We start from the raw sequence: 16263 nt of genomic DNA, 5'->3' as shown, positions 1-16263 counted from the left end.
TTTGTGAGCGGGTTTTAGAACTGGTGGCGTCATCGGTGGGAAAATGCCCAAGTTTGTAGTGAAAATAGTTCCAACTCTTTCTGCTAGATGGCACCACTAACAAATTGATAATCATCGTCGATAATTATTGCTGCGTTAAATAACTATTCGTAACAATGGTAAATTTTGACATATTAATTAATGTATATGGTGCTGTTATGAAGCACAGAATCATATTAATTATGCATTCATGAAAAATAAAGAATAATAGATTAAAGGCGTTAGTTGCGCCATCTTACAGAAATGGTGGGAACTATTTTTACTACAAACTTGGGAAACTTCCCACCGATGGCGCCACTAGTACCAAAACCGCTCACAGAGCGGCTCAGTGAGCGGTGACACTTCTGGATGTACCCAAGGAAATAGTCAGGGCCAGCGTGACCTTTTGCGGGGCTCGGATTCACATGCAAATACTACACTTAAATTTTACAACGAGGAATTATTTATTTACAAATGCTGTTACATACTATATAGGGTGTCCCAAAAATGTTGTAACACCTTGAAAGGGGTGGTTCAGGAGGAGGTGATTTGAAACAACTTTTTCCTCAGCGAAAATGTTGTCCGAGGTTTCGTTATGGAGATATTAAGCGAAAACCCCGACCAATCAGAGTGCGAGTATGCTGGTTGAGCGTAGGCTACGCGGTAGGCGGCTGCGCTCATACGCTACCGCGGCCGCTCCAACGGTATACGCGCGCTCTGATTGGTCAGTGTTTTCCGTTAATATCTCCTCAACGAAGCCTCGGACAATGTTTTCGCTAAGGAAAAAGTTTCAAATCACCTCCTCCTGAACCACCCCTTTCAAGGTGTTACAACATTTTTGGAACACCCTGTATATTTTGTATAATATGAATATTAAATAATAATGCTTTGATGATTTTTGTCACTACTTTCAATTTAATCAGCGCTACTAAAAAAATGTCTTGTATTTGTTAATGATATCATCAGTCTGTAAAAAGTTAATCAGTCATTTTCGTAGACCGCGGGGCCTTTTAAAACGCGGGGCCGGGTTCCAGTGAACGCGCTGAACCTGCCTTGCGCCAGCCCTGGAAATAGTTTTACATCGTACTAGACATTCAGATTCTTATTTATGCAATTTAATATTATCCCCCTTAAACCTAGCAGAAAATATCACACGATGACGATAAGTGAATGTATGTCGCAAAAATGTCTTGCAAGAAATACAACACACATGATGAATATTTATACACATTCAAAATTCTAATGAGAAAATCTGATGTATATTTTATACGTGTATATTGTCCATGCATATGCAAAATTTGTCTATTTGGAATGGCCACGATTTTCTTTTTATACGAACACAGTCGGTCGTACAGTCCTCTTGTGGTCATGCACGAATCTTCGAATGTGGTCAGTTGTTGACCATTCCTGCGCCCTGCGCCAGTCTTCTGACATTACGGAGGATAACATGGCTTTGTTGTCATCGTAAACGATGTCGTGTGTCTCGTAGAGCCAACTGATTTCTATTAATATATTTAATTAAATTAATGAAAGCATGGCACGCGCTTGAGTGGGTTACTATTTTATTCATCAGCCTAGATGGACATGTCATTCTCAGTTAACGTTCGTGTAAAGTGAAAGCTATGGCTGGTGCTGTGCAGGAGGTTAGGAATTCTCTGTCAACAGACAGTAAAGGTAATAATCGTTCCTTTAACAGTTATTTTCATTAAAAGGATCAAATGTATTTTGTTTAAAAGGTAATACCTATTTGCAATACGAAATAAAATGATCGAATTAAGGTTGTTTTTTAACGAATGCAGATTGTGTCATTGATAATTGCTCGCGAAATATATACACGTCATCGGCAATTGGAATATGCAAAATGCCGTCTAATAATTATTGACAGTATGATATTTTTCATGTATAAATCTTATAAAATCTGATGTTTGCGTTGTCCTTTTAGGACATGCTGCCGCGAAAACATCCATATCATATGAAGAGATTGCTACTAAGCTTTTAAATGAAAAACTTTTATTAACTGCTTTGGAATTGCACGCTGAACTATGCGAAGCTGGAAAAGAATTACCTGTTTTGAAGGATTTTTTCTCAAACCCAAGTCATTTTGAAAGTCACAATGTCAAACCGGAACCATATACTTCTATGCGTACGTATAGTATTGTTAAAATAATTTTGTTACTCAAATTAGTTACCTACAAAAGAATTGAAACACTGGTTATTATTTTAATACAAGTTTAATACTTACGATAGTAATGTTTATAAGTTTATATTTATCTATGGATAGAGAATGTCCTCGAGTTACACAGTGTCAAGTTACATGGATTCATAGGTATGTGGTTATACAACCATATGCACCCATTTGTGCCCTTATATATATTTTGTATGTGTGTATGTATTTAGACACTAAAATTTCCTTTCCATAAAAGAGTACATAGAGAATTATTTAATTTTAATTCATTTTTGAAACTCAGACTGTGTAATAAATGTATTGTAGGCAAAGTTGTCCAAATAATGAATATAAATTTTAGATTTATACATCAACTAATTTCCATTTCCATTTCAGTTGTTTCACTAGTTATAAATCTAACATTTTAATATTCCGTTGTGTAAATGTACAATACTTTTTTTATTAAATACATTGTGTATATATAATTCGATTTATTTAGCATTTTGGAATTAATTAACTATGTAAATTGAGCATAGCTATTTAATATATATAAAGATGATACTTTTGTATTCATTTATTAGCTAGATCATCTAGTCAGGCTACTTTAGATTCACTGGACATGACAAGATACTCTGAAGATGGTGGAGGTGTCGATGAAAGAGTAGCAATTTTGGAATTTGAACTAAGGAAGGCCAGAGAAAATATTTCTGCACTTCGTGCGAATCTCACAGTAGTAACAGGTCTTTCTCTTTTTGCTAGTTAAATTTTACATTTAAAGTAACAACATCGCAACTTGATATTATTTATGTTTTAGAATCTGAAGGAACTACACCTGATAAATGTTCTGATAAACATTTAATTAACGAATTACCCATAAAGCCTCACGAGCAACGAGCTTTGAACTTCCTTGTTAATGAATATTTATTAGCGCGGTCTTACAAATTAACGTCGATCACGTTTAGCGATGAAAATGACAATCAAGATTTTGAAGATTGGCAAGATGTAGGGTTGAATATTCCAAAACCTGCAGAATTATTACAAATTTACAGAGAATATATGAGGGTTAATGGATATGATAAATCACCTTCTGCAAGTGTTAGTGTACAGACGGACTTTTGTGTAGAAGAATCTGAAGCAGAAAAAGATGAATTCAAGGAAATGGTTTGTTAACCTTATTTGCAAGCTATTGCGCCATATTAATGTGTTGGATTAATATTTATTTAGAGTACGCATTATTTACAGGTAAAAGAAGTAGATGAGCTTAAACAACAAATTGCGCTATTAGAGCAAGAAAAAGTGAACTTGCAACAAATTATCGCCACAACAAATGAAAATTTATCACAAAACCCAGTTAAGGTATAAACGATATATACATATGAAAAATGTTTTAAAAAAGATATACATTTCTTTCTAGGTTTCTGTAATTCATGTATTATTTTTGTAGCAAGGTAGTAGCGGAACAATACAAACGTTAAATTCAAGTTCCACAACTCCAGATAAGTTTGAACTTCTTGAAACACCACCTCGCGATACATCTACCGCGACGCAAGAACCAGAGGAAGATGATAGCGTATCCGTCGTTGTTAGTCTTGGCGAGACTGATCCTGGCGATAAAGAATGGACGAAAATTCAATTACTTAGGATGGACGTTACGGAAGGATCGGCTATTCTGCCAAATCCACCATCTAGGTATTGTATCTTGACGATTGACATTGTCCGACGCGAATTTCGTTTTGCGATAACCACTGGATGACTAGTGATTATTCCAAAACAGGAAAACGATTTTCATTTTATGAAAGTAATTCTAAATATTTTCCTTGTAGACATTTACCACTGAAATTTAAGGTGGAAGTGATCGCGCATTGTTTAGTCAATATTCCAAGTTCTATAGTTTCCACGGCGGAAGATCCTTTCAAAAACGGAGTTACACGTGACACTCTCGTTCAAATTTTAGCACAAACCTTACCTCGTATCGTACCCAATGTTATACTCAATAAGCGCGAAGAAGTAATACCATTAATATTAAGCGTGATTCGACTTCATACCGAGTCTGCGGAGAGAGAAAAATTACTACAACTTTTGTTCAATCTCAAGAAGAGACCACAGGAGGACGAAAGACAATTAATATTAGCGGGTTAATACACATTATTACGAATGACATACAATTGTTTATAACATACGAAAATTACTTTACTTAGATATGTATGTTTCCATTAGGTTTAGTTGCAATGGCAAAACTTGAGGATGAACCAATGGAAGGTGAAGAAATATTGACCATTTGTTGGGAACAAAGTCAACACAAGTATCCTGAAAAGAGATTGCTAGCTGTCGAATGTTGTTCCGTGCTAGCTCCGTATATGTCCGTTGGTATAAGGAACTCTTTAATGCTCTCTATGCTACAACAAATGTTACTCGAAGATAAAGATCCTATGGTCAGAGCTTGCGTGGTTAGAAGTCTTGCGTTGCTCATAGCTTTAATGGATGACCCTGACAAATATTTTCAGGTATTATATAAGTAAAAATCGTATAATTCTCAATTGAAAGTGTTTAGATACATTGATAACAATTATTTTCACAGTGCGAAGAGTTAGCATTAACAGCACTTCACGATACGTCGCCTATTGTCGTAGACGTCACGTCTTCTTTACTTCTACCAATCTTAGCTCAGTGGGCGCTGTCTTTAAAGAGACTGCAGACTCATCTATTGCCACGTATAATATCTAAAGTAAAGAACCATTTGAAGTCTGGACATTCACAGCATTCGCCAAACAAAGACCACGTCGATGAAGGAAGAACGGTGTCATCGATTTTAGTATTGCAATACTTGCTTCCGCATATGATTGTATGCGTGGCCGATACCGATACAGTTAGAGCGTATATCGAACATGGAATGTCGTCAGACTTACGTGAGTGTGATATCATCAACTTTGGGATAAATTATTTTTAAACCATTATGAATTTATTTAAACCTGTGTTTTTTCATCGTGCAGCCGATGTACTCCTGAACTTGTGCCATTCCAATATCGTTAATCCGAAAGTATTTTACGATGGTGATGTTGATGTAGGAGCTCTTTTAAACACATTTTATTCAAATACCTGGGAGAACGATACGTGGCCAGAATTGGAGTGGTTCACTAATACATTGTATGTTTTTTCTCTCCTTTTTTGATTAGGTTTTTAATTCATAATTCCCTATGTCAATAGTTTGTATGTTTCAGAGTAACGGAAATTTTGGAAATGGTAAAATCCATAGAAATTACACAAGAAGCCATTTTACATGCCCTTCTAATGTACATTCATTATTTATGTTTGGGCTTTGGGCGATATATCACGCAAACACGGGTAATTTTAAAGTCACTGCTTCGTGTTTCATAATTCTCATAAACAAAAAAATCACATATTTAAATATAGTACTATAATTATAAATAAAAGTGCTAGGTACTGATCGAGCCATTTCTGTGTTTGTGATCTAATAGCATTCCGCTTTTTAGATTCAAGCAATATTCCTATCCGATGTGGCCGAACTTGAGCAACAGTTGACGATACTGTCGGCAGATAAAAAAAATATGTGCTTGACTTTGATACCGACATACTTAATTCTGTTGTCTACTTTGAATGGTACAGAGGTTTCTAAGACGTTGAAAGAGTTCCTTGTTGCTTTATCTATGAGTGGTACCAGTATTACTAGTTTACAAATCGCAGTAATTATGTTGTGTGCTGAAGAGCATATGCAGGAGTTTGTCCTTAGTGGTTTATGGGATGGTTAGTCCTACCGATATTTTCAATAGAGATTCATCATATTTTTATTGAATGTTTAGTAGTGACATCATCTTCCCTTTTCTATAGGGGTAGTGCACCAAAGACCTATTGTAAGATGCGCAACTGCAACATTATTTGGTTGCGTAATAGCTCACGTTTGCGATCGGTTAGCAAGCGCTAAGGTAGTTCCAGCAATCATAACACTCGTTAGTGATCCTGATGTGTAAGATATATTTGTAAATACTCTATTTTGAATTATTCCGTTATGATCCATAGGATCTAAAAATTCAATGAGCTAGTATTGATATGAAAGTTATAGCTAGCATTAACATAGGAATTATTCCTTATTTTTAGAACTGTCCGATGCGCTGCAATTCCTTCGCTTGGTCGTTTAATAACGGAGTGTAAAGTGAGAGAGATGCGCGATAAAGCACGTTTAACTTTAGAAACAATTGCTAAAGAACCTCAAGGTATTCCACCAACTTTAGCACTTCCGTTGGTTTCAACATTAGCATTTATTGCTCCAAATTGCCCCCAAAATTACATTGAAGATGGTGAGAACTTGTTAATTTTTGTATTCTTAATTTTTATTATATAAAACTGAAGATACGATTTTCTGTTTTACAGTTATAGCTACACAGTTAACTGGAATAGCTTCAGCAGCATTGCAACAAGGTCGAAAAGTCGATCTGGTCAGTGCTTTGGTTGAGGCATATTCCGTTCTGGTTTATTGTCCACTTAGCAATCAGTGTGTTTCTAATGTCTTACTGCCAGGTTTGAAGAACCTCGAGCAATTAGTTAACCAATATTTACCTCAACAGAAAGAAGCGGTACGATCGCTTCTAAGAGAAGCAGAATCTCGACAGGATCTTACAAAGCCAGCGGAATGGTATATAAATAATATTACATGTCTTTTTAGTTTGCAAACAATTTTACAAGTATTGCTTCTCCGTGTTTATTAGGTCGTTATCAATGAATCCTGGTCTTTCATTATCAATGGCCACCGTAAATGTAGGACAAGGTGTAGAAGATATGAGACAAAGAGTGAGCAAGATATTTCACCAGAAAACTAATTCGTCAAACATGTCAAGTATTTTCCGAAAAAAATAAAATTAAATAGTTGTTCGATTGTATTTATAGGTTAACGTTTCTCGTTCTACTTTACGAAATTTTTTTTAGTTTTATCATTTCAATACTCGGGCATCTAACAATTTTTGTACTTATGAATTTAACGGTACAAGGTAATGCACAAAACTTATAGGAATCAGCATATAATATTACATAAGTATTATTCGTTATAACTAAGATATTAATTTGAGGTTAAAACTTTAAGATTTATAATGAACATCGCTATAGAATGGTGTGCCTTTCAAAATGCAATTTAAGATCGGAAGTTCGTAAAATTAAATTTTGTTGAGGATTAGAGATTACAGAATATAAGATGATAAAAGTCAATAAATAATATACTAATTTCGACTTTCACATGCACAAGTAAATATAACACTGAATTATACCGAGGTAATTGTAACACGCTTTGTAAAATTACTTATTTTAAAAAAATTATATTAAGTGAAATATTACAGCTTGTTATTTATATTATATGAAGTACAGTAAATTTATTAAAAGAAATCTCAAACTACTATTCTGTAGATACTTTATGTATTATATACTGTCATTGTGCTCTTACAAAAATTTTAAAGTATATCCTGGCATAATGCGACAAGAGTTTAATTAATTTGTATTTACTATATTTTAACTCTTATTGAAGTATTTTATAGACACATTAAATATTCGATGAATTGGTTGTGATCAACGAGCGTTAATGACATTAATATATGTTCATTTTTGTATACTTTTCGAGATTTGGATCAAAATAGTTTTATTTTTACCATGTCCATGATTTTGTGTGATACCATAGATCTGTTATACTTAACATATGTATATTTGTACTTAAATCGATCTTAATGTATCTATGTAAATCGCTATTATTATTTTTGCTGTAAACAAATGAAAAGGAATAATCAAAAGGTACAGTCGGATAAGGAGGTTAGAAATACACCTACACCAAATTCAACTCGCGATAGGTCCATTAGATAGCTTATCGAAAACAATACAAGTATGTCGCAAATTTCAAGTCTGTATGTAGACTTGGGATGATAAAAGATTAAAAAAAATTTGATACGTTTAGAATAGAAAAACATATAGTACAGAATTTTCTAAATTTTTATTTAAGAATGAAAATAACTTATAAACAACAGCGTTCATAAGTAACTTTTTTCAATTAAATTGATCGATATTACGTTATTTTCAATTTTTGCCTTTTAGTTGCCTTTTAGGATAAGCTGTCGAATAACTCATCACAAGTCGAATTTTATTTAGGGGTACCACCAACCCCTCTCATCTGCCTATACCCTTTACTTGGAATAGTTTGTATCTTGTAAGAATATTTTATTGTATCTATATATATATATACAATTATATATTTGCCGTATATACATATATATTGATATACAATACATGTATATAATGTATTTAATATATGCGTATATACAATGATTAATAGTTTATCATACTTCATGACCAATGTATCATTACTTTACATACATAAACATGTATATATGGATACACATGTATATGTATCTGTTTATTAAATATTAAATACTGTAGTATGTATTATTACTGTGCAAAGAATAAATTTTATAATATATTTATTCTAAATGCAGACTTAAGTTATAAACATGCTTCGTTTCCTTAGACATGTCAGAAACTCGAGTAAGTTTACGATCGTGGTGGTCAAGTGCCACTTAATTACAACGCACGAAAATGTTCAATAGCTTTCAAATTCTTCTGAACCCTGAGCAATCTAAAATAATTCTAAAACTAATTATTCTTGCATGGACAATTCGCCCGCCGTGACTTTTAAGTTGAACACGGAGGTGTTCGCCATGCTTACGTCTAAGAAACCATCGGTGTAGTACTATTTACATGACTTTGAATTTGAATGTGAACCTGGTGATGAAAAATTTTACAGTAAGCTCTATTGCGAGTAATTGTACGAGGTAAGCCTATTCTAAATCAGATGTGTACTAGTCGAAGGATAAAGTACCGTGGCGTATACTTTCCTTACTATAATGTTATCAAAACAAAAGGAAAGCTATATCACATTTATTGTATACATATATGAACTATGCGATAAATAACAAAAAAAAGGCAAATCTCTTTCCGTGTTCTATATCTACAGTCGTACGCTTGTCCTATTGGATCTCATATGAATGAATGGCATGATATAAAAAAAATTCAACATTCTCATAAATTAAAACAATTACACAATAACAAATAAGAAAAATCGTCGAACGACGTTCCGAAGGAAACGATAAATATACATCTTACTTTCTTTTCCCCAAACAGCAACATCTCCTTTGGGAATTGACTTCATTCTCGCGGAAAAAAAAGAGTTCTTCTAGCAACGAAGAAACATATCTGCGTCCACGCGAACGCTAGACAAATCAACTCATTTATTTAATACAATCCTTAACATACTATGCAGCAATCTTCTCGTTCCGTTTTTCTCTTAATTCTCACGAAGACGACATCTTGCTTCGTCAACGATATAATACTAAAAAAAAAAATGGCTATCTATTCGTTGAAACAGTATTAATATCAGCAAGAGTGGAACAAAGTTAGACAGGACTGACGCAAGTTTGGTTGAGAAGCGGCCTGCTACAAACGCGATGTGTCCTATATCTTCGATGAGCATGGAACGAGTCGATTAAATACTCTCAAATATTCTTTTTCCTCGTTTCACTGTTCGCTGTAAATATATGAGCATACTCTGCTCGCGCTGCTATTGCGGCCAGGACAAATTCTGTAACACACAATCACCAGAAATTAAAAGTGACAATTGCTAGGTACGTAGGTAGATACAGTGGGTGTAGGATGTATTCGTCTACCGATTGGACGAATTTACAAAAAATTTACAAAAAAACTTTTGTGTGAAATTGTAGTTTCTTAACTTCTTTTTTTTTTATAATCAATGATATTTTATATATTCTCGGAAGTCTCTAAAGTAGATATAGTCCAAACAACATTTACTATTGGGTTGTCCGGAAAGTTCATGTCTATTTTTAAGAAAAATTCAAAGGCATATTTGAATTTTGATGTATATTTATTGAATCATATATGTACCATTTTATTCCACAACCTTTCCACCTAGGTGGGAACAGCTGTTAAGGAATGTACACATTGTATTTGTTTTCAGTCGTTCCGATATATTCAGATCTGTATTTCTTACTAAAAATCGGCATGGACTTTCCAGACAGCCCAATAGTTAATATAATTTGTGAAATTAACAAAAAATTGCGAAAAGTGGGTAAAAGTATAGAAGCAATAAGTATTTGTGCGATTCTTATGACGAACCATTTACAGTAGAGTTTGTAATGTAAACACATTAGTTTATTTCTCCGTACGAATTAGAAAACATCCCAGTAAAGTACTTTTAAACAGTTGTGCGAATACTTATTGCTTTAACATTTCTATCGATTAATTGTTTTCTTCTTGTTAATTTCGCAACTTACATAAATAGCTATTTTTTTTTTGTAATCTATCTATTCTAGAGATTCCCGAGAATATGTATTAGGTCGTCCCATAAGTTCGTGCCGAAGACTGTGTCGAAATTTAATAGAAAAACCACAGAAATGTTCTAGTAACGGTATAATGATTATATGAGAGAGGTGAGAAACTATTGTGAAACGAGACAGATTATCTTTTCTTGTAACACTTAAGAGTATGTTTCACATATTAATTTGAGAAATAGAAGTATAAATGGCACGAACTTTCACGACGACCTAATAGAATGTCATTGTTTATAAAAAATAAGTTGATGCAAAGCGTGTTACTATATTTTAACGAAAAACTGGTGGATTTTTGATTTCAAATAATTAGAGTGATCTGTGCGTTGCACGGCGCATTTTCGAGAAGCCGACTTCAAACAGCTGCTGTTCATTCATTTATGAATATTTTTACATAAAAAAAATTATATAGATTATCTAGATGCTAGAAAATAACAAGTAATTAGTTGTAAATAAATATATATAACGCACTCTTCAAAAATAACTTTTTAAATCATTTTAACTTACCAAAATTAACTGACGTGTCGGAAGGATCAATCTTCGCGTGCTGAAAGATCTTATCCGACTCTTCCGATGGTACATCTAACGACAGTTTCAACGCTTTCCTCAGTTCCATTTTACCGATGCACGATAACGATTTTGTACCGCAAACCTGTTAATTACCTCATAAATAAGAAGTACATGGGAAAATTAACATACGTTCGATTCGTACTTACTTCAAACGCCGTCTCGATTTTGTCTAATTCTGTGTTTGCATTCGCTGTGGCTAATACTGTGAATATATACTCCTCGAAGTCTATTTTACCCTTTCCGTTCTAGAATAATTACACCTTTTTTATATTTTAAAGTTCGATGTGTCAATTGTATACACGGTAGCGATCGGATAGTTATTGTCACCTTGCGGATTATTTATTACTGTTATTTATTAACAACAAGTGCGTGCAATAGGGTTATATGGTCTTATAGCTCAATGTTTTATATTAATATAAAGAAAAATGTCTTGTAGATGGAACAATTTTGGAATATGTAAAGATTATAGTTACCTTTCAAAAGACATTACTTTAAACATACTTTTCAGTTAAGAAATTATTTTCTTTTTAGGTCTAGGTATCACGGATACATATAGCTCAATGTTTTATATTAATATAAAGAAAAATGTCTTGTAGATGGAACAATTTTGGAATATGTAAAGATTATAGTTACTTTTCCAATGACATTACTTTAAACATACTTTTCGGTTAAGAAATTATTTTCTTTTTAGGTCTAGGTATCACGGATTTCACTTTGTCCTATGTAGGTCTCTCTGCTTGCCTCCAAGCACTGTTATTATGTAAAAAAAATATATCTAGTCCGCTAAAAGAGAACAAAGATGATTTTCGTGTCACAAAGGTATCCGTATTCACAAAGAGCTCCATATCAAAAAGATATTACCATACGACGGACTCTTTTCCATCTTGGAACCTTTTTTCCACTAACTTTTCTCTGACCTCCATAACTCTGATTACGTAAGGTGACAATAGCTATCGAACTACGCTGTATAACTAGACGGAGAATTCAATTATCAGTTGTAATTTATACAGTGGGTGTAGAAAGTATTCGTACACCGATCAATTTCCAAAAAAACTATGTAAAATTGTAATTTATTAACTTATTTTTTATAAACAATGACATTCTACATATTCTCGGGAATCTCTAGAATAGATAGATTACAAAAAAAAAATAGCGATTTATGTAAGTTGCGAAATTAAAAGAAATAAACAATTAATCGATAGAAATGTTGTAGCAATAAGTATTCGCGCAACTGTTTAATTTTTAAAACTTCGTTAAAAAAAAAAGTAATTTACATCAATTTACAAGTATTAGGTTGTCCCAAAAGTTTCTTTCACTTTATTAATAAGTATTGGGCTGTCTGGAAAGTCCATGCCGATTTTTAGTAGGCGGTACAGGTCTGAATATATTGAAAACAAATAACATATATATACATCCCTTAAAAGGTGCAAAGGTTGTGGAACAAAATGGTACATATATGATTCAATAAATATGCATCAATATTCAAATATGCCTTTGAATTTTTCTTAAAAATAGGCATGAATCTTTCCAGACAACCCAATAATACACGCACAATAGTTTATGTTTTATGTTACATTACAGAATTGTGTACGATTCATTTTGCTCCATTACTGTTACAACATGAATATCTATGAAATTAGATTGTCTATTTATATAAACACGACCACATAAAATAATTGAGTGCAACTCGCGAAAGAAACTTTCAGGACAACCTAATATAATACTTCCTTCGTGGGATTTCCTTTTGATTTTATAATTATTGCAACTCTTCTAAGCGTTAAATTAACTAAATTATTAGTTATTCGAAATGTGACCTTTTTCCATTCCTCTATTAAAGCCTTTTTTAAAAGTATTAGGTTGTTCTAAAAGTTTCTTTCGCGAGTTGCATTCAATTATTTTCTGTAGCAGTGTAATAAATAGACAATCTAATTTCTTCGACATTGATGCTGTAACAGTAATGAAGCGAAATGAATCGTACACAATTCAGTATTGTAACATAAAACATAAAATATTGTGTATATATTAATTATTAATAAAACGAAAGAAACTTTCGGGACAACCTAATACCTTACTGGAAATTTGAAGTTTTCTAATTCGTACGGAGCAATAAACTAATGTGTTTACGTTACAAACTCTACTGTAAATGGTTCGTCATAAGAATCGCACAAATACTTATTGCTTCTATACTTTGACCCACTTTTTGCACTTTTTTTGTTAATTTCACAAACTATATTAACTAGTAAATGCTGTTTGGACTATATCTATCTTAGAGACTTCGGAGAATACGTGAAATATCATTGATTATAAAAAAAGAAAGTTAATAAACTACAATTTCACAGAAAAGTTTTTTGGGAAATTGATCGGTGTACGAATACATTCTACACCCACTGCACGTCAAATGATACAGACTCTATCGTGTATTCGGAAAAGTTGTTGGGTAGCAGGCTCCTTTTCATCGATTCTGAGTATTTGCGCGAACTCCTCCAAGTTCACGGTCTCGTTTAGCCTTTCCGTTTTTTTCTGAACGATTTCTTCTTCGGTCTTCGCCGCTACCAACCTATTAGGGTGAACGATTTCGCATTATCTTATGTACTGTATTCATTTTGCATACGAATTCGTGTACTCGCGTGGCATACCCAAGTTTGTTACGAAGCTTATGGGCCTCTACGATGATAGACGCACGCGGTATGTGCAGCTGATGAGCTTTACTAATTATTCGACAGTCGTCGTACGTGTAATCTGATACTGGTATCTGCAAGGCCCTGCAATGTACAGGAATTACGACGTGCGCTTATAATTAAGGGTTTTCTAAAGTTACTTCAGGAGTTTGATTTTCAATAACAGGGTCTATTTTAACGTTTCGGATCCACGGATTTTCTTTGAGATTGTACAATTTTAACCCTTTACACTCGAGAGGTGACTCTCAGTCACCATTAGGTTTCACGCAGCAAATCTACGATACCTAATGTTGCTTTAGATTTAATTTCTTTGGAGCTCCAAGTGTCAATAAAATGATTGTCGGCGAGTTAAAGGTGACCTTATTCTCAAATCTAGATAGCTTAGAATTCATGGCAATAGAATGCTAAGAAACATCTCGAGTTGCTGGCAGATACCAGAAAAAAAGGCCTCGAGTGCAAAGGGTTAAATCTACAAAAAATCGTAGCTGTATCTGATTGTAGTAACACAAGGTATTGTGGTACACAAGGTATTATAGTCGTATAGAAGACTTCACATCCTTATAAATAAATTAAAGTACCATAAAGTATACAGTGGGTGTAGAAAGTATTCGTACACCGATCAATTTCTAAAAAAACTATGTAAAATTGTAATTTATTAACTTATTTTTGATAAACAATGACATTCTACATATTCTCGGAAATCTCTAGAATAAATAGAATACAAAAAAAATTGCTATTTATGTAAATTGTAAAATTAACAAGAAAAAAAACAATTAATCGATAGAAATATCGAAGCAATAAGTATTCGCACAACTGTTTAATTTGTAACACTACATTAAAAAAACAGAAAGAAATTTATATTAATTTATTAGTATATAATGCTTCCTTCGTGGGATTTCCTTTTGATTTTATAATTATTGTAACTCTTCCGTTCCTCTATTAGAACCGTTTTTAAAAGTACTTTACAAGAAATTTGATCTTTTTTTATTCGTAGGGAGCAATAAACTAATACGTTTACGTTAGAAACTCTATTGTAAATGGTTCGTCATAAGAATCGTACAAACACTTATTGCTTCTATACTTTTACCCACTTTTCGCACTATTTTTGTTAATTTCACAAATTATATTAACTAGCAAATATTGTTTGGACTATATCTATCTTAGAGACTTCGGAGAATATGTAAAATATCATTGATTATAAAAACAGAAAGTTAATAAACTACAATTTCACAGAAAAGTTTTTTGGGAAATTGATCGGTGTACGAATACATTCTACACCCACTGTACGTATATTATTCATCAATTTCTTTTTATTTTCTAAACAAATTTTATATACAAGTACATATATCTATCAATACTATAACACTTATTCAGTGGATCGAAACGTTAGAATAGACAATTGTTTAAACCAGAAAAACTTGTATTTTGCGTGTATTTGTATTCAACAAAATAGACTCACTCTGCCATAAGGCGTCGCACGTTATTTGCGTAAAGTTTAGGATCCGTTTTCTCAGCTTCGCTAGGCTTGTAAACAGGGAGGAACTCTATTTCGCAACTGCTATTCAGTTGAGTTAGTGTCAGCCATAATAACTTTAATCTGAAATCATCGTGGAGTATTTTGTTCATATAGTATGCCCAACACTGCAGGTCCGTTAACGAATTTTCCAATTTTATAATTATAATTAATAGGAATCGACCAACTATAACTACCCTCTGACTAACTGTTTCTGTTTTACATGCGAACCATGCGTAAGCGCGATACTTACGCTCCAGGACCTTCCCAAGTCCACGTGACCGTGTCCAATTTATTAGGATACCTGATGCAAACAGGTTGAACAGGTACACCAGGATAGAACGCTCCGGATTTAAAAGTAATTAGGCACGATCGATTTGTACAGGTACCTTCTGGGAAAATCATAACCTGCGAGAGGAAATTAATCAGTTCATTAATAAACAATTTGTGTATGGACACATCTTAATACGTTGCTCGTTAGAATTTGTATGGACGACGTATTTTAAAAGTTTCTCTTTGCTAAAATTATAACAATAGTGACAAAGTTACGTCCCGTTATCTGTGATCAAAATTATATTACTTTTGGAGTTCATTGTTTCTATATATACTCTATTCTAGTTTTTATAATCTACAAGTCTCTATCTTCAAATATGTATATGTCTATTTTCTATGAATATGTTTTATATTCTACAAGTTTCTATTTTCAAATATGTATATGTCTAAAGTTCATTCATGTACATATTTATAACGAAGGATTTATTTGGAAACATCAAACCAATCGCTTAATTTAGCCTTTCTTCAATAGACATCTTCAAATATCTACATGTCTATATTCTACAAGTTTCTATTTTCAAACATGTATATGTCTAAAGTTTATTCATGTACATATTTATAACGAAGGATTTATTTGGAAACAACAAACCAATCACTTAA

At 33.1% G+C, this 16263-nt stretch overlaps 2 protein-coding genes across 5 annotated transcripts in view; one reads left to right on the top strand and one right to left on the bottom strand.

Moving 5' to 3' along the window:
• The first annotated feature begins 1442 nt into the window (after positions 1–1442).
• Positions 1443–7583, top strand: LOC128894540 (RAB11-binding protein RELCH homolog). Of its 2 annotated transcripts, XM_054156346.1 has the most exons (17): positions 1443–1692; positions 1961–2161; positions 2300–2344; positions 2764–2922; positions 2997–3343; positions 3425–3538; positions 3627–3871; positions 4006–4316; positions 4400–4686; positions 4761–5088; positions 5173–5326; positions 5401–5524; positions 5674–5944; positions 6029–6164; positions 6296–6495; positions 6569–6830; positions 6904–7583. In XM_054156346.1, the coding sequence occupies exons 1-17, from the start codon at positions 1641–1643 to the stop codon at positions 7049–7051; spliced, it is 3384 nt and encodes a 1127-aa protein (XP_054012321.1). In that variant the 5' UTR covers positions 1443–1640; the 3' UTR covers positions 7052–7583. The 2 variants fall into 2 exon arrangements, with proteins under 2 accessions (XP_054012321.1, XP_054012322.1); XM_054156347.1 differs by lacking the exon at positions 2300–2344 and having other exon boundaries at positions 1445–1692.
• A 1837-nt stretch (positions 7584–9420) lies between these two features.
• Positions 9421–16263, bottom strand: part of LOC128894561 (lysophosphatidylcholine acyltransferase) — a 25328-nt gene continuing 18485 nt past the window's right edge. For all 3 annotated transcript variants that reach the window (XM_054156392.1, XM_054156391.1, XM_054156393.1), the window contains exons 4-10: positions 15584–15738; positions 15277–15414; positions 13776–13901; positions 13549–13696; positions 11286–11384; positions 11077–11221; positions 9421–9806 (exon numbers count right to left, since the gene is read on the bottom strand). In XM_054156392.1, coding sequence (XP_054012367.1) covers positions 9721–9806; positions 11077–11221; positions 11286–11384; positions 13549–13696; positions 13776–13901; positions 15277–15414; positions 15584–15738 — 897 coding nt within the window. In that variant the 3' untranslated portion in view covers positions 9421–9720. The remainder of the gene's footprint in view (positions 9807–11076; positions 11222–11285; positions 11385–13548; positions 13697–13775; positions 13902–15276; positions 15415–15583; positions 15739–16263) is intronic.

The sequence above is a fragment of the Hylaeus anthracinus genome, unplaced genomic scaffold (assembly GCF_026225885.1).
Source record: "Hylaeus anthracinus isolate JK02 unplaced genomic scaffold, UHH_iyHylAnth1.0_haploid 4, whole genome shotgun sequence".
NCBI lineage: Eukaryota > Metazoa > Arthropoda > Insecta > Hymenoptera > Colletidae > Hylaeus > Hylaeus anthracinus.
This window is presented reverse-complemented; position numbering and strand designations above follow the sequence as displayed.

Excerpts from the sequence above, each read along its gene's own strand:
- LOC128894540 (XM_054156346.1), top strand. The coding sequence starts at position 1,641 with ATGGCTGGTGCTGTGCAGGAGGTTAGGAATTCTCTGTCAACAGACAGT. Across the intron at positions 4,317-4,399 it reads AAGACAATTAATATTAGCGG|GTTTAGTTGCAATGGCAAAA; the intron begins GTTAATACACAT and ends TGTTTCCATTAG. Across the intron at positions 5,525-5,673 it reads GATATATCACGCAAACACGG|ATTCAAGCAATATTCCTATC; the intron begins GTAATTTTAAAG and ends TCCGCTTTTTAG.